This window comes from Coregonus lavaretus (genome assembly GCF_964263955.1).
Source record: "Coregonus lavaretus genome assembly, chromosome: 29".
NCBI classification, from domain to species: Eukaryota; Metazoa; Chordata; class Actinopteri; order Salmoniformes; family Salmonidae; genus Coregonus; species Coregonus lavaretus.
In genome coordinates this window covers 12115628-12139598 of record NC_140016.1, presented here as the reverse complement: position 1 = coordinate 12139598, position 23971 = coordinate 12115628, and the positions used below count along the sequence as shown (strand labels likewise).

Genomic DNA, 23971 nt, shown 5'->3' with positions numbered 1-23971 from the left:
TTCTTGGGTATGACGCTACAAGCTTGGCACACCTGTATCTGGGGAGTTTCTCCCATTCTTCTCTGCAGATCCTCTCAAGCGCTGTCAGGTTGGATGGGGACAGTCGCTGCACAGCTATTTTCAGGTCTCTCCAGAGATGTTCGATCAGGTTCAAATCCGGGCTCTGGCTGGGCCACTCAAGGACATTCAGAGACTTGTCCCAAAGCCACGCCTGCGTTGTCTTGGCTGTGTGCTTAGGGTCGTTGTCCTGTTGGAAGGTGAATCCTCGCCCCAGTCTGAGGTCCTGAGCGCTCTGGAGCAGGATTTCATCAAGGACCTCTCTGTACTTTGCCCCGTTCATCTTTCCCTCCATCCGGACTAGTCCCTGCCACTGAAAAACATCCCAACAGCATGATGCTGCCACCACCATGCTTCACCGTAGGGATGGTGCCAGGTTTCCTTCAGACGTGACGCTTGGCATTCAGGGCAAAGAGTTCAATCTTGGTTTCATCAGACCAGAGAATCTTGTTTCTCATGGTCTGAGAGTCCTTTAGGTGCCTTTTGGCAAACTCCAAGCAGGCTGTCATGTGCCTTTCACTGAGGAGTGGCTTTCATCTGGCCACTCTACCATAAAGGCCTGATTGGTGGAGGGCTGCAGAGATGGTTGTACATCTGGAAGGTTCTCCCATCTCCACAGAGTAACTCTGGACCTCTGTCAGAGTGACCATTGGGTTCTTGGTCACCTCCCTGACCAAGGCCCTTCTCCCCCGATTGCTCAGTTTGGCCAGGCGGCCAGCTCTAGGAAGAGTCTTGGTGGTTCCACATTTCTTCTATTTAAGAACGATGGAGGCCAATGTGTTCTTGGGGACCTTCAATGCTGCAGAAATGTTTTGGTACCCTTCCCCAGATCTGTGGCTCGACACAATCCTGTCTTGGCGGTCTACGGACAATTCCTGTGACCTCATGGCTTGGTTTTGCTCTGACATGCACTCAACTGTGGGACCTTATATAGACAGGTGTGAGCCTTTCCAAATCATGTCCAATCAATTGAATTTACCACAGGTGGACTCCAATCAAGTTGTAGAAACTCAAGGATGATCAATGGAAACAGGATGCACATGAGCTCAATTTCGAGTCTCATAGCAAAGAGTCTGAATACTTATGTAAATAAGGTATTTCTGTTTTTTCTTTTTTTATAAATTATCAAACATTACTAAAAACCTGTTTTCACTTTGTCATCATGGGGTATTGTGTGTAGACTGATGAGGGAAATGTTTTATTTAATCCATTTTAGGATAAGGCTTTAACGTAACAAAATGTGGAAAAAAGTCAAGGGGTCTGAATACTTTTCGAATGCACTGACATCCCAACACATACACACACATCACATGCACACAAATGCATAATGACGCCACACACACACACACACACACACACACCCAGGCTGATGCTACTGTCTATTATCTATCCTGTTGCCTATTCACTTTACCCCTACCTATACGTACATACAGTGAGGGAAAAAAGTATTTGATCCCTTGCTGATTTTGTACGTTTGCTCACTGACAAAGACATGATTAGTCTATAATTTTAATGTTAGGTTTATTTGAACAGTGAGAGACAGAATAACAACCAAAAAATCCAGAAAAACGCATGTCAAAAATGTTATAAATTTATTTATCATCTTCTCACCAAGCTGCTTGGCGATGGTCTTGTAGCCCATTCCAGCCTTGTGTAGGTCTACAATCTTGTCCCTGACATCCTTGGAGAGCTCTTTGGTCTTGGCCATGGTGGAGAATTTGGAATCTGATTGATTTGATTGCTTCTGTGGACAGGTGTCTTTTATACAGGTAACAATATGAGATTAGGAGCACTCCCTTTAAGAATGTGCTCCTAATCTCAGCTCGTTACCTGTATAAAAGACACCTAGGAGCCAGAAATCTTTCTGATTGAGAGGGGGTCAAATACTTATTTCCAAATCAATTTATAACATTTTTGACATGGGTTTTTCTGGATTTTTTTTTTTGTTATTCTGTCTCTCACTGTTCAAATAAACCTACCATTAAAATTATAGACTGATCATTTATTTGTCAGTGGGCAAACGTACAAAATCAGCAGGGGATCAAATACTTTTTTCCCTCACTGTAGTTATCTTAATTACCTCGTACCACTTCGACTCAGTACTGGTACTCCCTGTATGCCATGTTATTTTTAAATTTTATTGTTATTCGTTATTCACTATGTATTTATTTATCGTGTCACTATTAAAAATAAAAAATAAAATCTTTATCATTAAAGGACCCGTATGTAAGCATTTCACTGTTAGTCTACACCTGCTGTTTAAAGAATGTGACAAATAACATTTGAGCTTCAGTTCATGACATGTAAAGCCCATTATTCAATAAAGAGATATGACAAAATTATTACATCTGGAGCAACTTTAAAGACATTTTGAAATGACTATTGAACATCAAGATATCTTACAGATTGTGCCTTCTAGTCCTATGTTTTGTCAACAGTGTCATTCATGTACACCACCAACAGCTAGCTCTCTCACCTCTCTCTGACCTCTCAGCTGTCCTTAAGACCCCTGCCGCATGTACAACCACGTATTCAAAAATAAATTTAAAATAATCTTGCTTGGGCCCAATTTCATGCAACACTTTTTTGGGATAGTTTCACCCTTTATCAGACATTTCCCTACACACTATCCCCCCCAAAAAATATTATTACTGACGACACCAGCACACTAGATGGCTGTAGTGAGCATACGTATTTTTTTGCACTGCAAGTAAAATCCTAGAAATTCACAAATGAAGATGGCGGTGCAAGAGACAGCTGCCCAACTCTCCATGGCTCTGAAGGTTCAAGAGTATCCCACTTTGAAGGTTTGAAATGGCTTACTTTAAAGAAAATCAAGACTAACCGATCGTGATGCAGGCATGAGCTTCAGATTTGTCAAACTAGGCACTAATTCCGATCATTTGGCTGGCCATTAGCTAGCAATCTAACTAGCTAGCTAACGACGTCAGGCAGGGGCAAGTTGGTTCAAAACAACGGGGCAAATGTCAGATTGAGGCTATGAACAGACTTGATGATGCATGATGATGATGTGGTGGTCAGATACAACATCCCAATCCAGTAGTTGATTGTCAATTATTGAGAAGATTGGTGTTTTACAAACGTGGTTATCTAAAAATATACAATTCTGCCACGTATCTTATGCTAACTTGCTAGCTAGCCAGCCAGCCAGCTTAATCAGCTGATACCTGTCGGATAGGCTAGCTAGCTTTAGCTGGTTCTCTGTCCGACCATATTCCGTGGCGTGTGAAGTCAGCAATTCATCAAGCTGCACGCAATAACGTTAACGTTACTTGGAATTGGATGGCCAGCTCGTGTGTGAACACGTTTCCTCTGTCACTGACGCAGATTTGAAAGCTAACATGTCTACCTTAAATCAATTTAATTAACTGAACGTTAGCTATCCACGTTTTGTTTCCAAATTCAACATAGCTAGCCGTTAGCTAGTATTGCGTACCTATGAAATCAACATGCCATGACAAGGATGGTTCCTCTCCAGCTGTGAAGTACAGCGTCACCAAAAATATTCAGATGTAGCTAGCATGCAAGCTAACTAAGTTAGTCGCAAATCCAAAGCGACATGAATTCTAGTCAGTTGATCGTTTACAACTGTATAATTATGGTATTTACGTGGTCAGTGACTAACTATAGCTATACAAATTTTTAGAAGCTCGCTAACCAGCGCAATGACATCAAAGTACTACCTCGACATTACAATATGGCTGAGAAGGTCCAGTCTGCAGCCATATCACACTGCGACACTTATTGTTCTGTGGCTGCTGCTAGACGACCGTATGTTTGCTTTCTTAGTCGCCATTTTATCTGAATATTCATTTAATTAAATTAGGATTGTAAGAGTAGTTCTAAGCCATTTGAGTGGTTGTTACGTTAATTCGCATAATAAGACATGATTGATATTATCAGAGCTGAGGCCTTAGTAGCTTTAGGACACACTATCGGGAGTCTATTGGTTGGACTCCCTGAGTTGTGAATCATTCTGGTGGGTGGCAACGGAAAATAACCCAACCAAAATATAGCCCGCTACACCAAAAAAGGTTTCCTGTCAACAAAGGCATATGTATAATCTCTAGGAACTCTACTTACCAGATGTAAAGTGAAATGTGACTCTTGCTATCAAAGTTGGTCCCCCCTTTTCTGCTATAACAGCCTCCACTCTTCTGGGAAGGCTTTCCACTAGATGTTGGAACATTGCTGTGGGGACTTGCTTCCATTCAGCCACAAAGCATTAGTGAGATCGCTCACTGATGTTGGGTGATTAGGCCTGGCTCGCTATCGGCGTACCAATTAATTCCAAAGGTATTCGATGGAGTTGAGGTCAAGGGTCTGTGCAGGCCAGTCAAGTTCTTCAACACCGATCTTGACAAACCATTTCTGTATGGACCTCGCTTTGTGCATGGGGGCATTGTCATGCTGAAACAGGAAAGGGCCTTCCCCAAAACTGTTTCCACAAAGTTGGAAGCACAGAATCGTCTAGTTTGTCATTGTATGCTGTAGCGTTAACATTTCCCTTCATTGGAACTAAGGGGCCTAGCCCAAACCATGAAAAACAGCCCCAGACCATTATTCCTCCTCCACCGAACTTTACAGTTGGCACTATGCATTGGGGCAGGTAGCTTTCTCCTGACATCCACCAAACTCAGATTCGTCCTTCGGACTACCAGATGGTGAAGCGTGATTCATCACTCCAGAGAATGCGTTTCCACTGCTCCAGAGTCCATTGGCGGCGAGCGTTACACCACTCCAGCCGTTTCTTGGCATTGCGCATGGTGATCTTAGGCTTGTGTTCGGCTGCTCGGCCATGGAAACCCATTTATAACAGCACTTACAGTTGACTGGGGCAGCTCTAGCAGGGCAGAAATTTGACGAACTGACTTGTTGGAAAGGTGGCATCCTATGACTCTGCTACGTTGAAAGTCACTGAGCCTTTCTATTGCCAATGATTGTCTATGAAGATTGCATGGCTGTGTGCTCGACTTTATACACCTGTCAGTAACGGGTGTGGCTGAAATGGCCGAATCCACTAATTTGAAGGGGTGTCCACATACTGCTGTGTATATATAGTGTAGCTTTCATCTGGTCAGTCTGTCATGGAAAAAGCAGGTGTTCATAATGTTTTGTACACAATTGGAGGTTATCTCAGCAAGGTATAGATCAAATAATTGGAAACTTCAGCCAAATAATGAACCCTAAATGGTCAGAATGGACTACAGAAACCACATCACGTAGCTTTTGCATTGATCATATGTACAGGTACCATATGAAACTCTGAACAAGCGCTTCAGAGCTGCACAGAAGAACATTGACCGGGAGACGAGTCACGTAACCATGGTGGTGGCAGAGCTGGAGAAGACCCTCAGCAGTTTCCCAGTGGTGGACTCTGTGGTGTCCCTTCTGGATGGGGTGGTGGAGAAGCTCAGTGCCCTGAAGAGGAAGGTAGGTTCAGACAGTTGCGCTCTGAACAGTTAGCATTGGAATGTTGCTGTGCAGAGTTTTTTTTATTTAGTGTTCCTCGTTCAACCCCAGATAGCTTAGCTACCAATATTTCAGCCAACTTCACATTTGCAAATTTCTTAAGCACTTGTCAAATCTTGTACATGTTTATTGAGGGATTTAAAAAAAACAATGATTTATCAACATAAATTAATCGAAGCAGTCAAATAAAATAAAGAGGACCCAGCAGAGCAGAGATCCAGTACTGTATGCAGTAAGTATAGAACATGTGAATGTTGGATAGGCTGCTGAGTCCATCCAGGCGGAGGATGAGAGCGCTAAGCTGTGTAAGCGGAGGATTGAACACCTGAAGGAACACAGCAGCGACCAGCCAGCGGGCGTCAACGTCTGGAAGAAGAAACGAATGGACCGCATGATGGTAGAACACTTGCTGCGGTGTGGCTATTACAACACAGCGGTCAAACTGGCACGGCAAAGTGGCATCGAGGTGCGTCCCACTTCTATCCGTCAATATGTCATCTTATATGCATGGATACTATATATAGTTCCTTATTCTTTACAGCAAGAGTCTTTGGTAGTATCTCCAATGGCTCCTAGCATTGTAATTGTTTAGAGAACTACATTTGCTGTGTGGTGTCTCTATTTAATATGACCCCGCTTTCTCCCTGTCCTTCAGGACCTGGTCAACATTGAGATGTTCCTCACAGCGAAAGAGGTGGAGGAGTCACTGGAGCGACAGGAAACCGCCACCTGTTTGGCCTGGTGTCATGACAACAAGTCACGCCTCCGCAAGATGAAGGTGAGGCAGGAGATTATGCCATGTCTGTTAGTAGATCATGATTTACATTTATTTTTTTACATTTTAGTCATTTAGCAGACGCTCTTATCCAGAGCGACTTACAGTTAGTGAGTGCATAAATTTTCATACATGATGTCTTGTACATTATATTTACATATTAACTCATTGATGCTTCCCCTTCCAGAGCTGCTTAGAGTTTAGTCTGCGAATCCAGGAGTTTATCGAGCTCATCCGACAGAACAAGCGCATGGACGCCGTCAGGTAGGAAACCGTTTCTGCTGACATTGCACATCCTGTAATAAAATATTCAGGTTAACGTTGAGACACATTTATAGTTAAAATGAGAACAATCATGATCCATGTTTTTCACAGACATGCACGGAAGCACTTCAGTCAAGCAGAGGGGGGTCAGCTGGACGAGGTGCGGCAGGTGATGGGCATGCTGGCGTTCCCCTCAGACACCCATATCTCCCCTTATAAGGTAATACCGTAGTAATGCCCTAGCCTGTAGTGTGCATATGCCGTTGTGTATGTTGGAATACTGCAGGCCTGTGATCAGTCTGATTATCTCTTTGTCCATCAACCCTCACAGGATCTCCTGGACCCTGCCCGCTGGAAAATGCTGATCCAACAGTTCAGATACGACAACTACAGATTACATCAGCTGGGCAACAACTCTGTGTTTACCATCACCCTCCAGGCTGGTCTGTCTGCTATCAAAACTCCGTATCTTTTCTGGTCACTGCTCTGTGGTCCTTAGTTTAGCTTTTTCAGCCAGTAACATGTAGTGCTCTTGTCATCTGCTTGTTTTGGTGATGCACATTGTCTCCTTTTGGTTGCGATGGCCAGGTCTCTCTGTAATTACGTATCCAAAACTGCACATCAGACATACATAAAATTCAAGGCTCAATGTGTTCTGCCAAAGACCTCCAGCTGTTAAGTACTGGAATGTAAAGTGAAAGATACAATTTTAGCCCTTAACCTTTCTGCTCCTAGTCAGTGCTATAAGGAGGATGGCACCTCTAAAAACCCTGACTGCCCTGTGTGCAGCAAGTCCCTGAACAAACTGGCCCAGCCCCTGCCCATGGCACACTGTGCCAACTCCCGTCTGGTGTGCAAAATCTCTGGGGAGGTGATGAATGAGAACAACCCACCCATGATGCTGCCCAACGGCTATGTGTACGGATACAATGTGAGTCTCTACATCTCACACATTTTATCTTTGCAATGGAGTAATAATCATTGTTTAAATTCATTATTCATTTTAATCATTTGTCCTTCCTTTCTCCAGTCTCTTCTATCCATTCGTCAAGATGACAAGGTGATCTGCCCCAGAACCAAAGAAGTCTTCAGCTTCTCCCAAGCTGAGAAGGTGTACATCATGTGATGTGATGGATACACCTGCTCTACTATGACCAGCTGGTCCAGTCTGAGTGCAGTGGATCCCCCAGCAGAACCTCTAGCCCCAATGGCAATGCTCCACCATGTGACTGAGCCGAAATCACCCCACAGCCCACCTACCGACCTCTCGTCCTCGACCTGCCAAACCTGCCTCCCACTATGGAGAATAGTCCCAAATCACCTTGGGCAGATTTGTGAAACTGGACTAATTAATTAAGACTTTTGTTTTTAAAGTGTTGATGTTTTGACTTTTATTTTAACCTAGAGTCCAACCGGTAGTGTGGTGCGTTATAACTCTGTATTGCTCCAATAACATAACAGGAGTTTCTGCCTTTTACCTTAGTTAAACCAGACTTACTTCAGACTTACAGGCTGACCACATAGGTATTTGCTACATAATGGCACTAATTTCATGATGCGCACAATTTACATCATTTCTATGTAGCCATGTTGGGGGGAGGGCAATAAATAGAAATTCTTTGAAATTGGTCATGTTGTGTTTGTCCCCCCCTGTGAAATCTGTGATTGCAGATCTGGGACCATACACTCGATCTTGTAAATACTAGAGAATTGATCATTTGTGTACAGATTCAGGTCTCTCAAAATGTTAATGAGAAACATTTTATGAACTCCATAGACCTTCCACTGATCAGACATGAACAAGCACACTGTTGTTGCTTGGGGTATGTCATGGCAACCTTGCACACAGACCTACAGTATACTCTATACACTTTTGTGTATCATAGTGGATTTGTGTCTTGCAAGGGAACATGCCAGGTCTTCTCACCACCTGAAGAAGACATTGACAAATGATCTAATATAGTAGAGTTTACAAAAGACTTACCTTTTTCCAGTGTTTTGTATTAACCAGTGGTCTTCATAGTTTGTGTGTGAAGATTGGAGATGCATAATCTTTTCCCCACCAACAAATGGATGGGTTAATTCATCACTACTTTTTATATTGATTTAGTTATACAACTCTGATATAGTCAATTCAAAATACTCAATTATTCTATCTTTTAATTTCATGTTTTTCAACGATTAACATTGTGCATTGTAATTAAAGAGGATAATTATGATATTTTTTTGCTCTTCATTTTTTATGATCTAGTGCTGATTTTAAGACATTTTGTATGACTAACACAAATTGCTGCAGATTTCACAAGGGGCTACAGTTGGTCCAAGTTGTTCCTTGAGATTACCACGGGTAATCTTACCATATGATTCAGTACCTACCATCTATCCCACTTTTTCTTCATCTTGGCTGGTTGCTTCTGAACTGTTTAGTATTGTTATTGTCGAGAGACCGTTTAGAAACTGAGCATGCATGTTTATATTGGTAGGATAGATTGATTGTTCATGACCGATTGCTGATAAAAGATAACTACAATTGGTTCCTGTCTTTCTTTCTCTCCACCCAACACATCTCCATAAACGTTGGTGTGCTGCGTTATCAGACTGAATATGATAGTGAGTGATGAATACGCGGATTGGTCCATGGCATATCTGTAGTCTGAGAATGGAACACTGACATTGATTTTCCTTGTAGTATTAATATTCCTACTATTAAAGAATGGTTGTTTATGACAATTGGGTTGACATTAGCATATGTTTAAGGAACCACATGGAAACTTAAAACGTCAACGGGTTGAACCATTGACAGTAATAGACTAAGGTTTGAACATGAACACTTCCTGAAACAGGGCCACGTTCAGTTGGCAAAACGTTCTCGAACGTCGCAGATAGAAATGCCATAATTAGAGTACCTGATTTCTTGTCTATGTCAGAGGCATGTTTGTTCTACATAACATCTATCTGAACGTTCCAAAACGTGTTACAGAGTTTCTAAACACGGAGGCGCAACATCGCGAGACATCCGGGAACGGTTGCGAAACAGACCAAGCCAGAGTTTGGGGTTTCAGAAATCAATGAGAGAAGTGGAAAATTCTTCCTTAATTGTCAATTTTCTCTTAATCTAAAGGCAAAACCTAGATTCGAGACATTGTCGTAAGTAGTTGAACATTGTATTACTCCAACCACGTGAAAGTGACAAACTTTTGAGTTGACGGTTTGCACATGCGCAGTTCGGCGCGAGACGACCGTTAGACCCGATTACGTGTTACTACGCATGAGTTTCACATCGCCTACAAGTTTGATCGGGGATTTCTAGTGGAGAATCAGTTTCTGCCTGCCTTCATACCAAATATTTTTTATAACTAAACCAATGGTTTCTAATGGGAACAAACGACTCATAGTGGGCTGAACAAGCAAGGAGGTGGGCAGAGCCAAGCACGAGCTAGCGATCCTATTGGCGCATTCTAGCAGGCATCTGCATATTTCCGTTAGGGAACGCCTCCTCGTAAAGGGCGCGTCTGCAATAACTCAATTCGCCTTTGCACTCCTAAACTTTTGCAAAGGGTAAAGTCTACAAAACTTACTACCACATTTGGTAGTGAGTGGAACCGCTAAGCGGATGCTTCACATTTATACATCCGGTCAAATATCTGTCTCATTGTTCTATCGTGTGTTCATACTGTACTGTATTTGGGTGTGTCCTGCTTCTTTTCTTCAATGAGATTTTATGGCGTTTGGCATCCAATATGTTGCATTTTACCGCCACCAACTGGACTGGTGTATAAATCAATTATACTTTGTGACACAAAATGAGGAAGAAATGTACCCTAATAAAAAATCCACCACCCTATTCCACTAATATCAACCCGTTATGGTCCTACACCAGGCAGGACCGGACACCACCACTCAAAACACCCTGTAACTTCTGAAGTCAAATCTCGTACACCCAAGTACTCCTCTGCAGCTGCCACCACAATGTAAGAGCGACTTACAAATTCGTGCATTCAATTTAGGATAGCCAGGGGGACAACCACCCTTTTTTTATGGGGGGGGGGTATAAGGATTACTGTTATACTATTCCAGGTATTCCTTAAAGAGGTAGGGTTTCAAGTGTCTCCGGAAGGTGGTCAGTGACTCCGCTGTCGTGGGGGAGCTTGTTCCACCATTGGGGTGCCAGACCAGCGAATAGCGTTGAGTGGGCTGAGCGGGAACTGTGCTTCCGTAGAGGTAGGGGACTAGCAGGCCAGAGGTGGATGAACGTAGTGCCCTCGTTTGGGTGTAGGGTCTGATCAGAGCCTGGAGGTAAGGAGGTGCCGTTCCTCTCACAGCTCCGTAGGCAAGCACCATGGTTTTGTAGTAGATAACCATTGCTATGAACGCCAAGAAGACAACCTGAAGCATATATCTATCATGGTCTATCCCGCTGTGCTGGAACAGATCTACTATTCACAGGGATCCTCTCAGGATATTGTGCCCTGCTGAACGCGTAGAAATTCCTGACCGGAAGTCACTGTGTTTTGTTTGAAGAAGCTGATTGGATAAGGCCGGGCGACGCATGCTCAGCATGACAGGCACTCAGGAGGAGCTAGCTAGCTAGAAGTCTTTGCTACAGTAGCTAGAAGACCGGACACTGTAGCAGCCAGCAATGTCTTTCATATCTTTCATATCATGATTAAATACAATTTTCGTGCATTCTTCATAAAATATTTGGAAAGGAAATCTATGTGGACGTACTGTACTGGAGTTAGTATGTGTCTCGCTCGTGAAGTGGTCTTTGTTTACATATTTGCTAGCTAGCATATAGCTCGTTTTTTATCTAGCCTCTTTAAATGTCATTAGCTACCACTTTAATTCAAGTATACTCAGGGGTGTCACTGTTAGCTACATTGCTTCTGGTTTGTTTTGACATTTGTGCTAACTTGCCTACTACCGTTACTATTCGTGGTTTCTCTCCCAGCGCTTCAGGTAAAAGGATGGACCACGCACAACGAGACAAGTTGTCAGAGCTCGTGGAAGAGTTGACCACATCTGGGGAACCACAACTAAATCCAAATAAACTGAAGGAAGTGAAAAAGATATGCAAGTATGACGTTTTTTCCTATAGCTAATTTACTTATTCCGGCTTCAGCTTTACATACAAATGAGTACAATTTAATTCTGTCAAACACAACTTCTCCTCTGACAGAGTTTCCAACGACTACATTGAGCACTTCTACCACCTGGTCATGACGCAGCTGGCCAAGGAGCATGCCGAGATTCGCCTGTCAGCCTTCCAGATGGTCAGTGAGCTCTTCACCCGCTCACACCACTTCAGGGTCCTGCTGGTGGACAACTTCCAGGAGTTTCTGGACCTGACAGTGGAGACGGACTCAGATGAGCCTCTGCCACCACCCAAAGAGGTGGCCCGAAAGCTGAAGACCGTTGCCATCAAAACCGTGCAGGAATGGCAGGCCACTTACGGAGAGGCCTATAAGAAACTGGCCTTGGGCTACCACTTTCTCAAGCAGGTTAAAAAGGTAAGAAGGATGATTACCCTATTAGATCATTTCAAAGGTCACAGTAAAATAAGTAAATGAAGTGCTGTTGTGCAATAATATTGTTTGTTTGTGTTCCTTTCAGGTGGATTTTCATGATGTTCAGGCCAGAACACTAGCTGAAAGGAAACGAGAGGAGGAGAGACAGAAACGACTGGAGAGGATTTATAAAGACAAAGTTGAAAAGGCCACCAAGGAAATGGAAGGTGCACACCTTATATATTATTACTATTGTTTTTATTTATTATCAATATAATAATTCTATTGATAATACTTTTTTTTTTTTTATATTGTATCACTTCTTACATACACTGGGTTCAGGCTTTTCATGCAATGAGTGTAGCTAATGTATAACTTTTCTATGTGTTGTTGCTTCTTCTCAGATGCCTCAGAAGAGATTGAAGAGTGCCTAACAGAGATAAACAACTGCATGAAGTTGCTTCTGCCTGCAGAGTTTGACCTCAGTGACCTAGATACCACAACTCCAGCCAATAATTCAACCGCTTCTGTCTCTTCTGTACCTAATGAGAAGGCTAGCACCTCCAGTGACCTAGACAAACAGCCCTGTTGTAGTAAAGACCTGGAGGTCGAGAGGGAAACCAAGAATCCAGAGACAAGTACAGCAACGAAAACCAATGACGAGAAGGAGGAAGAGAATTCTAGTGAAGAAGAGAGTGATATGGAAGAGGTTCTGGATGAAGATGCATTCATACGCAACACAGGACTCATATCTCACAAATACAGCCTGGACCTGAACCTGTCCACAGGTGGGTAGTCACTCACACAGGACAATTACACCTATAGGAACACACATAACCTTTAACCTCTCCACAGGTGGGTAGTCATTCACACAGGACAGTTACACCTATAGGAACCCACATAACGTTTAACCTAATTCTCGAAAGAGTTCTAATCAACATTTCCAAAAGACCACACTGAATAAAACGTGCTGTTTTTTAAAATGTGCCAGACAGGGAAGGACTGTCACCTTTCAGTAGTTTCCCTCAATCCCCACAGATTTAAAGTTAAAGGAGACAGAGGAGAACGAAGCAGTGGTGAACACCATGAAGGAACTGCACAAACTGCTCAGCACTAAACACCTGCCTGTCGTCCAGTCCTGGGTTCAGGTAGGGCTTCATTAGGATCCAGTAGAACCATTCAAATTCAACTGATGTCACTGTTAGTGTAGACTAACAGTGAAATGCTTACTTACGAATCCTTTTCCAACAATGCAGAGTTGTTCGCAGTTCTTGAGGCGTCACTACAGACCCGGGTTTGATCCCGGGCTGTGTTGCAGCCAGCCGCGAGCGGGAGGGTTAGGGGAGGGTTTGGCCGGCCGGGATGTCCTTGTCCCATCGTTCTCTAGCGACTCCTGTGGCGGGCCGGGCGCATGTGCGCTGACACGGTCGCCAGTTGTACAGTGTTTCCTCCGGCACATTGGTACCAGGTAATAAAATGGCTATATACAGGAAGTACCAGGTAATAACATTGCTATATACAGGGAATACTGGGTAATAACATGGCTATATACAGGGAGTACAGGGTAGTAACATGGCTATATACAGGGAGTACCAGGTAATAACATGGCTATATACAGGGAGTACTGGGTAGTAACATGGCTATATACAGGAAGTACTAGGTAATAACATGGCTATATACAGGGAGTACCAGGTAATAACATGGCTATATACAGGGAGTACCAGGTAATAACATGGCTATATACAGGGAGTACTGGGTAGTAACATGGCTATATACAGGGACTACCGGGTAATAACATGGCTATATACAGGAAGTACCAGGTAATAACATGGCTATATACAGGGAGTACCAGTACCTAGTCGATGTGCAGGGGTACGAGGTAATTGAGGTAGCTACAGTGGGGAGAACAAGTATTTGATACACTGCCGATTTTGCAGATTTTCCTACTTACAAAGCATGTAGAGGTCTGTAATTTTTATCATAGGTACACTTCAACTGTGAGAGACGGAATCTAAAACAAAAATCCAGAAAATCACATTGAATGATTTTTAAGTAATGAATTTGCATTTTATTGCATGACATAAGTATTTGATCACCTACCAACCAGTAAGAATTCCGGCTCTCACAGACCTGTTAGTTTTTCTTTAAGAAGCCCTCCTGTTCTCCACTCATTACCTGTATTAACTGCACCTGTTTGAATTCGTTACCTGTATAAAAGACACCTGTCCACACACTCAATCAAACAGACTCCATCCTCTCCACAATGGCCAAGACCAGAGAGCTGTGTAAGGACATCAGGGATAAAATTGTAGACCTGCACAAGGCTGGGATGGGCTACAGGACAATAGGCAAGCAGCTTGGTGAGAAGGCAACAACTGTTGGCACAATTATTAGAAAATGGAAGAAGTTCAAGATGACGGTCAATCAACCTCGGTCTGGGGCTCCATGCAAGATCTCACCTCGTGGGGCATCAATGATCATGAGGAAGGTGAGGGATCAGCCCAGAACTACACGGCAGGACCTGGTCAATGACCTGAAGAGAGCTGGGACCACAGTCTCAAAGAAAACCATTAGTAACACACTGCGCCGTCATGGATTAAAATCCTGCAGCGCACGCAAGGTCCACCTGCTCAAGCCAGCGCATGTCCAGGCCCGTCTGAAGTTTGCCAATGACCATCTGGATGATCCAGAGGAGGAATGGGAGAAGGTCATGTGGTCTGATGAGACAAAAATAGAGCTTTTTGGTCTAAACTCCACTCGCCGTGTTTGGAGGAAGAAGAAGGATGAGTACAACCCCAAGAACACCATCCCAACCGTGAAGCATGGAGGTGGAAACATCATTCTTTGGGGATGCTTTTCTGCAAAGGGGACAGGACGACTGCACCGTATTGAGTGGAGGATGGATGGGGCCATGTATCGCGAGATCTTGGCCAACAACCTCCTTCCCTCAGTAAGAGCATTGAAGATGGGTCGTGGCTGGGTCTTCCAGCATGACAACGACCCGAAACACACAGCCAGGGCAACTAAGGAGTGGCTCCGTAAGAAGCATCTCAAGGTCCTGGAGTGGCCTAGCCAGTCTCCAGACCTGAACCCAATAGAACATCTTTGGAGGGAGCTGAAAGTCCGTATTGCCCAGCGACAGCCCTGAAACCTGAAGGATCTGGAGAAGGTCTGTATGGAGGAGTGGGCCAAAATCCCTGCTGAAGTATGTGCAAACCTGGTCAAGACCTACAGCAAACGTATGATCTCTGTAATTGCAAACAAAGGTTTCTGTACCAAATATTAAGTTCTGCTTTTCTGATGTATCAAATACTTATGTCATGCAATAAAATGCTAATGAATTACTTAAAAATCATAATGTGATTTTCTGGATTTTTGTTTTAGATTCCGTCTCTCACAGTTGAAGTGTACCTATGATAAAAATTACAGACCTCTACATGCTGTGTAAGTAGGAAAACCTGCAAAATCGGCAGTGTATCAAATACTTGTTCTCCCCACTGTATGTACATATAGGTAGGGATAAATTGACTAGGCAACAGGATAGATAATATACAGTAACGTCAGCCTATATGGTGAATGTGTGTGTGTGGCATCAGAATGCATGTGTGTGCATGTTATGTGTGTGTGGGCATATGTAGTGTGTGTGTTGGGGTGTAAGTATGTTTGAGTGTGTGGGTAGAGACTAGTGTGTGTGTATGTGTTGGGGTGTCAGTGTAAGTATGTGTGGGTCCTGTTGGTTCCAGACTTGGTGCACTGGTACCGCTTGCTGTGCGGTAGCAGAGAGAACAGTCTATGGCTTGGGTGGCTGGAGTCTTTGAGAACTTTTTGGCCCTTCTTCTGACACTGCCCAATATAGAGGTCCTGGATGGCAGGGAGCTCTGCCTCTGTGATGTACTGGGCTGTTCTCACTGCCCTCTGTAGTGCCTTGCATTAGCCTTGAAGTTGCCATACCAAGCAGTGATGCAGCCAGTCAAGATGTTCTCAATCATCAAACATGGATAAACCAAAATAATGGTCATTTAGGACCTGTCTACATGCTCCAGGTCTGCTTGATGATAATGTTGGTTACTTTCTCCTAAGGTTTTCACCAAGGCAGGTGTGCCAGAACCGCTCCTCAGACGTGCCATAGACTTGAAGTCGTCGCTGGATAGAGCTCTGCAGAACCATGGAGACCTGCACATTGACTACAAGGCCAGGAATCGCAGAGTGGTGAGTACAATTAAAACATTATTTAACAAGAAGGGCAGGTGTCGACGAACATAATAATTTGCAAGACATCCAGATCCCCGTCCTATTTTTCTTTGCTTGCATTCGTCCTTTTTACTGTCCAGAGGTTGATGTGACTTCTCAGCCTGGTTGCAAGTATATATCTTTACCAGCAGAGGGCACTATTTCACAACATATTACCCACGGAGAGGAAGAGGTTTGCCACTTGCCATATGAGTAGAGGGGTTGACAACTATCATTACGGTACTGTGTTGGACGTATTCAGTGAGCTGATCATTTAGAAAACATCAGTGTGAGGATATCTGAGTGTGGTCTGTATAATCCATAGGTAAAATCATTTTTTAAATAGATTGCACTAATGCAGTATGCATCAATTGCTGTGTTTTTAATACAGACATCTTTATCCTCTTCACTTTTACATATTTATGTTCAGATCTTCTCTGAAAACGGTGAAATCCCACATGTTGTTGTTGTTACAGATTTTCTCATTGAACAAAGTGAGCCTTGGCCTCAATACCATTAACACCTCAAGGCAAAAATGTTCAGCACTTCTGTAATGTATTTTATTTTAAATTGTTTCAGGGCCTGGAAGTGGAAGAACCACAGTAGTTGTAATGAAAAATGTAATAGTTGGACATTTGTGCGAGGTATGATAGTGGTGTTGAAATGTAACGCATCAGGCTGAGATTAGCACAGCGAGAGAGGATGGAGAGGCATGCTTTAGGTATTAATAGACAGAACCACTTCTCTCCCTCTCTGGAATACTACGCATATATAGCAGTTATGAGACTCATCATTATGACACCTGATATCCCTTTTTAACTGGGCAGGGAGAGCGAGAGAGAGCGCTGCGTTTGAGGGAACGCTGGGAAGTGGTAGTGACAGAGCGTCGTAATGCTACCTGTAAAGGTTTATCACTGTCAGCCAACATTTTCAATACCGTGTGATAAAGCAAGAACTTAAGTCCTTTATCATAATTAGTTTTTCCTTTTTACCCTTAAAAGCATTCCATTACTGTATTCGCTTTATCGGGGCTCTGACAAGGATGTGATTGCTTTTTCGACTCAATAAACCCGTGCTGATTGGGAGTAAAATTGAGAAATCCAAAAAGGTAAAGATGGTAGTTTAGCTGCTTCTCACTCCATTGACATAAAAACATAGACGTGAAGTCAAGGAACAAAGTAATTACCAAAACAACTCAACCCTTAATAGCTTGTTGTTAGTATATTTGTATGGCTTCAGCTTGCAGGCCTACACTACATTCTGCCTCCTCTCAGTTGCATAACATTCGCAGATACATTTACAGTGCCTTACAAAATGATTCATCCCCCTTGGCGTTTTTTTCCTATTTTGTTGCATTACAACCTGTAATTTAAATTGATTTTTATTTGGATTTCATGTAATGGACATACACAAAATAGTCCAAATTGGTGAAGTGAAATGAAAAAAATTCAAAACAATAGATAACGGAAAAGTGGTGCGTGCATATGTATTCACCCCCTGTGCAACCAATTACCTTCAGAAGTCACATAATTAGTTAAATAAAGTCCACCTGTGTGCAATCTAAGTGTCACATGATCTGTCACATGATCTCAGTATATATACACCTGTTCTGAAAGGCCCCAGAGTCTGCAACACCACTAAGCAAGCGGCACCATGAAGACCAAGGAGCTCTCCAAACAGGTCAGGGACAAAGTTGTGGAGAAGTACAGATCAGGGTTGGGTTATAAAAAAATATCTGAAACTTTGAACATCCCACGGAGCACCATTAAATCCATTATTAAAAAATGGAAAGAATATGGCACCACAACAAACCTGCCAAGAGAGGGCCGCCCACCAAAACTCACAGCCCAGGCAAGGAGGGCATTAATCAGTGGCAACAAAGAGACCAAAGATAACCCTGAAGGAGCTGTAAAGCTCCACAGCGGAGATTGGAGTATCTGTCCATAGGACCACTTTAAGCCGTACACTCCACAGAGCTGGGCTTTACGGAAGAGTGGCCAGAAAAAAGCCATTGCTTAAAGAAAAAAATAAGCAAACACATTTGGTGTTCGACAAAAGGCATGTGGGAGACTCCCCAAACATATGGAAGAAGGTACTCTGGTCAGATGAGATTAAAATTGAGCTTTTTGGCCATCAAGGAAAACGCTATGTCTGGCACAAACCCAACCCCTCTCATCACCCTGAGAACACCATCCCCACAGTGAAGCATGGTGGTGGCAGCATCATGCTGTGGGGATGTTTTTCATTGGCAGGGACTGGGAAACTGGTCAGAATTTAAGGAATGATGGATGGCACTAAATACAGGGAAATTCTTGAGGGAAACCTGTTTGTCTTCCAGAGCTTTGAGACTGGGACGGAGGTTCACCTTCCAGCAAGACGACGACCCTAAGCATACTGCTAAAGCAACACTCAAGTGGTTTAAGGGGAAACATTTAAATGTCCAGACCTCAATCCAATTGAGAATCTGTGGTATGACTTAAAGATTGCTGTACACCAGCAGAACCCATCCAACTTGAAGGAGCGGGAGCAGTTTTGCCTGGAAGAGTGGGAAAAAATCCCAGTGGCTAGATGTGCCAAGCTTACAGAGACATACCCCAAGAGACTTGCAGCTGTAATTGCTGCAAAAGGTTGCTCTACAAAGTATTGACTTTGGGGGGGTGAATAGTTATGCACGCTCAAGATTTGTTGTTTGTTTCACAATAAAAAATATTTTGCATCTTCAAAGTGGTAGGCATGTTGTGTAAATCAAATGATACAAACCCACAAAAATCCATTTTAATTCCAGGTTGTAAGGCAACAAAATAGGAAAAATGCCAAGGGGGGTGAATACTTTCGCAAGCCACTGTATGAGATCCAATCATGGATTTGGATAATTGATGTTACGTTTTAATTCTATGTTGCGTTAATTCTCTATGGGGCTTCAGTGAGCACAACAGAAAGCAAAGTATGCTTGTTTTAAACGTATCCATGAAAACTGCTTTAATTAAAATGTACCTTTGACATCAATTTGATATTTGATTGAGGGATCCATGCTCCATGTAGGACCCACTTTTCCCTCCTAGTCCTATTGTAAATGATAGGGCCAAACCTTAACCCACATCCAGACTGAGTGCCTGCTGTACTGCAGTATCCCTCTTCCTCCAGCAGTACCCATCCTCTCTCTCCCTGCCGAGCTCCCTCTCTCTGTTTGCTGGCAGTGGCACCCATTTCATAAATGGAAGAGGTGGATGTGTCTGATAGCAGCACTCTGCAGCTGGCTGGATCTCATTTAAGCACCTTTAATTATTTGTCACTGAGGTTTATGGTAAAGAAGGGAGTATTTGTAAAGCAGGCACCTTTTCACCCCCCCCCCCCCCCCACCACCACCACACACACACACACATTGAACATGCAGCATGGGAGGAATATTGCGTTGTTTACCCAGATAAGGCATCTTATCAGGACCAGGAGGAAGAGCAGTAATTGATGTCTTTCTGTTTTTCACATTGGGAAACTGGAGATAAACAGAGAGAGTATTTTCCCCCTGCCTGTTCTGTTCTTCATCCTCACCTGATCAGGCCGTGTGTACAATATCTACAGACTGACTGGTATTAATGTTAGGACCACTCTACACTCTGTCTGGGAGCTAACGGAGAGGCTTGGCAGGCCTAGTCTATCTTCACCCTCTGCACTCCTGATCCACACTGACCATTGATCTGTACAGGGTTCAGTCAAGCACATGATCACTCATTTGAGATCAGTAAGCAGGATAACTGTTGTTACATCCCCGAATGTCATTATCTTTATGATGTTCAGAGACTGGGCCAATTTAATGTGAACCACTTTCAGCATGCATTTATCTAGACATAGTTCAAATATATTCATCAGATGGGCTAAGTAATAGTCTCATCATCCTATGATTGCGCCCGTGTCACGCCGCTGGTTGGCCCACTCTGCCTCTTCCAGCCGTTCAGGATAAAGACATTGGGGAAGCTGACAGTGTCGTTTGGAGGATGGAGACATATATAACTTCATCTGTCAGGTGACCTGGCTGTCCCCTCCAGGATGGGGTCCCGGGGGAGGCCCCTGAGGGGCCCTCATTAGTGTATCCCCCAGACACCCAGTGGGGTAGTAGTTCTGGGATATGGACCATTACAATTGGCTGGTACCTATCTCCACGTCCCCAAAGCTACCCTCAGTCTCCCTTCTGTTTGTCTTCATGTCAGATCCTCTCCCTCCCATTGAATCTTATTTACCCAATGGGCCTTTTCTCACTTCATTACTTTTTGACAGAGACTCTTTTTTATTAAACGCTGCAGCTAGAAAGTACCACAAGGTATTTGGACATGGCTCTTGACCACAGAACCAATCGAATAGTAGCTAGGCTATATATGCATGGTGGAAATACTCATTAACATCAATCACTATGTGACTGGAAATGCTTTCCAAGACCAAAGCACATTTTGCGTTAGGCTACATTTTCTTATGTAAAGAAAGTAAATGCATTTAAATGATTCTTGCATTAAAGCCTTCACAATCTTCACAGAACACATTCTCCCTCCACAGTAATGTATAATGTAATATACTGCTCTATGCTGAGGAAATGGTCTGTCTGTCTGTCTGTCTGTCTGTCTGTCTGTCTGTCTGTCTGTCTGTCTGTCTGTCTGTCTGTCTGTCTGTCTGTCTGTCTGTCTGTCTGTCTGTCTGTCTGTGTCTGTGTCTGTGTCTGTGTCTGTGTCTGTGTCTGTGTCTGTGTCTGTGTCTGTGTCTGTGTCTGTGTCTGTGTCTGAGACTGAATGCTGTCTTACAGCCAGAAGGGCCAGCCTGGCAGTGAGGGGCATTATATTGTCTGCAGAGAGAATGGAGGACAACTTAAAGGGTTTTTCACCTCCAGTCTTGAGTCCTCCTCCTCCTCCTTCGACCGACCGACTCGCAGCGCTTAATTCCATTCCCCTGACCGGCCGTTCCCTTGGCCCAGCCGCCCATACACCTGAGTTATTGGTTTGCTGTAATAATTACCTTCCAGTGAGAGTGGATATTAGCATATAAATAGCAGATGCACAAAGGACCATCACAGCTGAGTACATAACATTTTTGGTTTATAAGATTGAATGGGTTTTTAAATGCATAGCCATCAAACTTGCCAAAAGACAAATTAAGTTGAGTTGAGTTGTCTGACGTTGCCTCCTAAGATATATCTTTTTTAAAGGATAACAGACTTACTTAAGGAGTACGCTGGAGCGGGCGCTTCCCAAGGCACAAAATAATTGAGATTGCTTACGCAGTTAATTAGACCATAGAAAATATATTGTAGGGCACAGAGAGCACTTTAGCCCTCTGAAGGGTGTTTTTTCCCAGTAAATGGTGAATATTTAACCAGAACCTCACCTACACCTTTCACGGAGGGAAGGGACAGAGGTTTGGACATGGCCAATCCATAGAGTTCATCCTGGATGTTTCAAAGCCAAGTAGCGCTGGGAAAGAATGGATAATATTATTATTTAATGCGCCTGCTTCTGTCTATAAAATGTATCATGGACACCTTTGCGGAATTTTAATTTGCCTAATTAGGTAAAGGTGTATAATTTGATATCTTTCTGAATGAAAAAAACCCCACATTTTCCTGATTGAATGACATACAATTATTGTCTCTGATATACAAAGGAATAAAGAAGTAACAAATAGCACTGCAGTAGTAGCCTAAAGCTGCTGTTTTTGCTATGTAGACCATTCAGGGGAATATAACCGTATAGTTAACTTAAAATAACAATTTTTATCTTGGGGAACTTTCCTGGAGTATTTTATAAGAGGGAGAAAATGTGATTTTCTTTATACATTGTACAGGATAGGAAAAAGGTCTGTTTAAATGCAAAGGAGGGGATAGGGGATAAAGGCCATGTTTTAGATAGGCTTGTGTCAGCGAAATGTTTCTATATAAAATATCCTCTCCTCCCCATACACACCCCTGTATAAGAGTTACAGCGCTGCCATCTCAAGATTGCAGTCCTGATTTTATCACTGCAGAATTAAAACTAAAAGAATGTCTGTCGACCAGGAATTTCTAGTGGGCTGGTAATATTTTTCCATGGGGTTTTAATCTATCAACGGAGAAATAACTGCTTTGGATTAAAGAAGACAACTGGTATAAACAAAATAGCAATCTCCTTTTCCACAATTGCTAGAAACTGGGAATGAAAGACTGTACCTGGGCCTGGAGTAATGTAGAACGTTTGTGTTGCGATGTGGATTGCACTTCCTCTCCCTAAGTTTGGGGGTGGAATCCGTTAAGTTAGAATAGAGTTGTTAAAGCGATCATTTCTATGGCAAACATTAGGTTGGGGGATTTGGCCATCTCATACCTTACCATTGTGGTAACAATTTACTTGACACCCAGTGTCATGACACGTTATAACACGGTCATAACCATGTCATAACAGCTGACATAACCTGTCATAATATGGTATTAAAACTGTCATGACCCATATATTTACACCTGTTGTGACATATATTGCGTTATTTTATGGCTGGTTATGACACCTACATAAGAGTGTCAAACCCACATTTATTCAAATGAGTTTTTTCCCTGTCAATAAGTTTATTTTCGTTTGAAAGTATGTTTCTTAAATCCTTTGTTGTTGTAATGAATTATTTACAGTCATGTTTTTTTCATCATATTTTAAATCACTTACAGAAAATACACTTTATGACACTGTCATGAAGCATTATGACCATCCTGTGTCACTTTACTTGGACTAAGAATAATACACTTTATGACACTGTCATGAAGCATTATGACCATCCTGTGTCACTTTACTTGGACTAAGAAAATACACTTTATGACACTGTCATGAAGCATTATGACCATCCTGTGTCACTTTACTTGGACTAAGAAAATACACTTTATGACACTGTCAAGAAGCATTATGACCATCATAATCATATAAACCAGATAGGCCTATCACCTACAGGCCCTTATATCAGTCATCAGTCAAAAAGAGGGTGTCTTGTCTTGCTCCTGAAATCTGCTCCTGCATTCATCCCAGTCATCAGCAACAGAGCATTGGGTAGGTGCATGTCTGACATCAATGTGTGCACAATGACAATGTTAATTTAATATGGTCAATTTCAGAAAATGTTATATAACATAAACATACTGTTGACAGGTAGGCTATGATGTAATGGAATGTTTTGCCTTGTGTGGTAGGTTTTGTGGGTTTTTACACTCTTATGTAGGTGTCATAACCAGCCATAAAATAACGCAATAAGTCACAGCAGGTTTAAATATGTCATGACAGTGTTATGACCATATTATAACAGATTATGACAAGTTATGTCAGCTGTTATGACATATTACGACATGGTTATGACCACGTCATAACGTGTCATGACACTGGGTGTCAAGTAAATTGTTACCACAATGGTAAGGTATGAGAGCCAAATCCCCCAACCTAATGTTTGCCATAGAAATGATCACTTTAACAACTCTATTTTAACTTAATGGAATCCACCCCCAAACTCAGGGAAAGGGAGAGGAAGTGCAATCCACATCGCAACACAAACTAAAGTGTTACCAAAACCATTATTATATTAGAAACCGTTATTATATTCTATGAAATAGAGGAAAATATCTTTCCTTTCTTCAAGTATCAAAACCATACTGCTCTTC

The 23971-nt window shown here is 42.8% G+C and overlaps 2 protein-coding genes across 4 annotated transcripts in view; both read left to right on the top strand.

Moving 5' to 3' along the window:
• Window positions 1-2782: 2782 nt before the first annotated feature.
• LOC311104774 (E3 ubiquitin-protein transferase MAEA) lies at window positions 2783-9123 on the top strand. The gene is made up of 9 exons (XM_084146682.1): window positions 2783-2864; window positions 5329-5511; window positions 5813-6016; window positions 6206-6328; window positions 6513-6589; window positions 6701-6809; window positions 6921-7054; window positions 7325-7520; window positions 7620-9123. The coding sequence occupies exons 1-9, from the start codon at window positions 2790-2792 to the stop codon at window positions 7713-7715; spliced, it is 1197 nt and encodes a 398-aa protein (XP_084002808.1). The 5' UTR covers window positions 2783-2789; the 3' UTR covers window positions 7716-9123.
• A 2026-nt stretch (window positions 9124-11149) lies between these two features.
• Window positions 11150-23971, top strand: part of uvssa (UV-stimulated scaffold protein A) — a 30965-nt gene continuing 18143 nt past the window's right edge. The window contains exons 1-7 of one of the 3 annotated variants that reach the window (XM_084146514.1): window positions 11150-11326; window positions 11541-11666; window positions 11769-12099; window positions 12203-12323; window positions 12501-12884; window positions 13135-13244; window positions 16177-16305. In XM_084146514.1, coding sequence (XP_084002640.1) covers window positions 11557-11666; window positions 11769-12099; window positions 12203-12323; window positions 12501-12884; window positions 13135-13244; window positions 16177-16305 — 1185 coding nt within the window. In that variant the 5' untranslated portion in view covers window positions 11150-11326; window positions 11541-11556. The other 2 variants (XM_084146513.1, XM_084146512.1) reach the window with 2 other exon arrangements.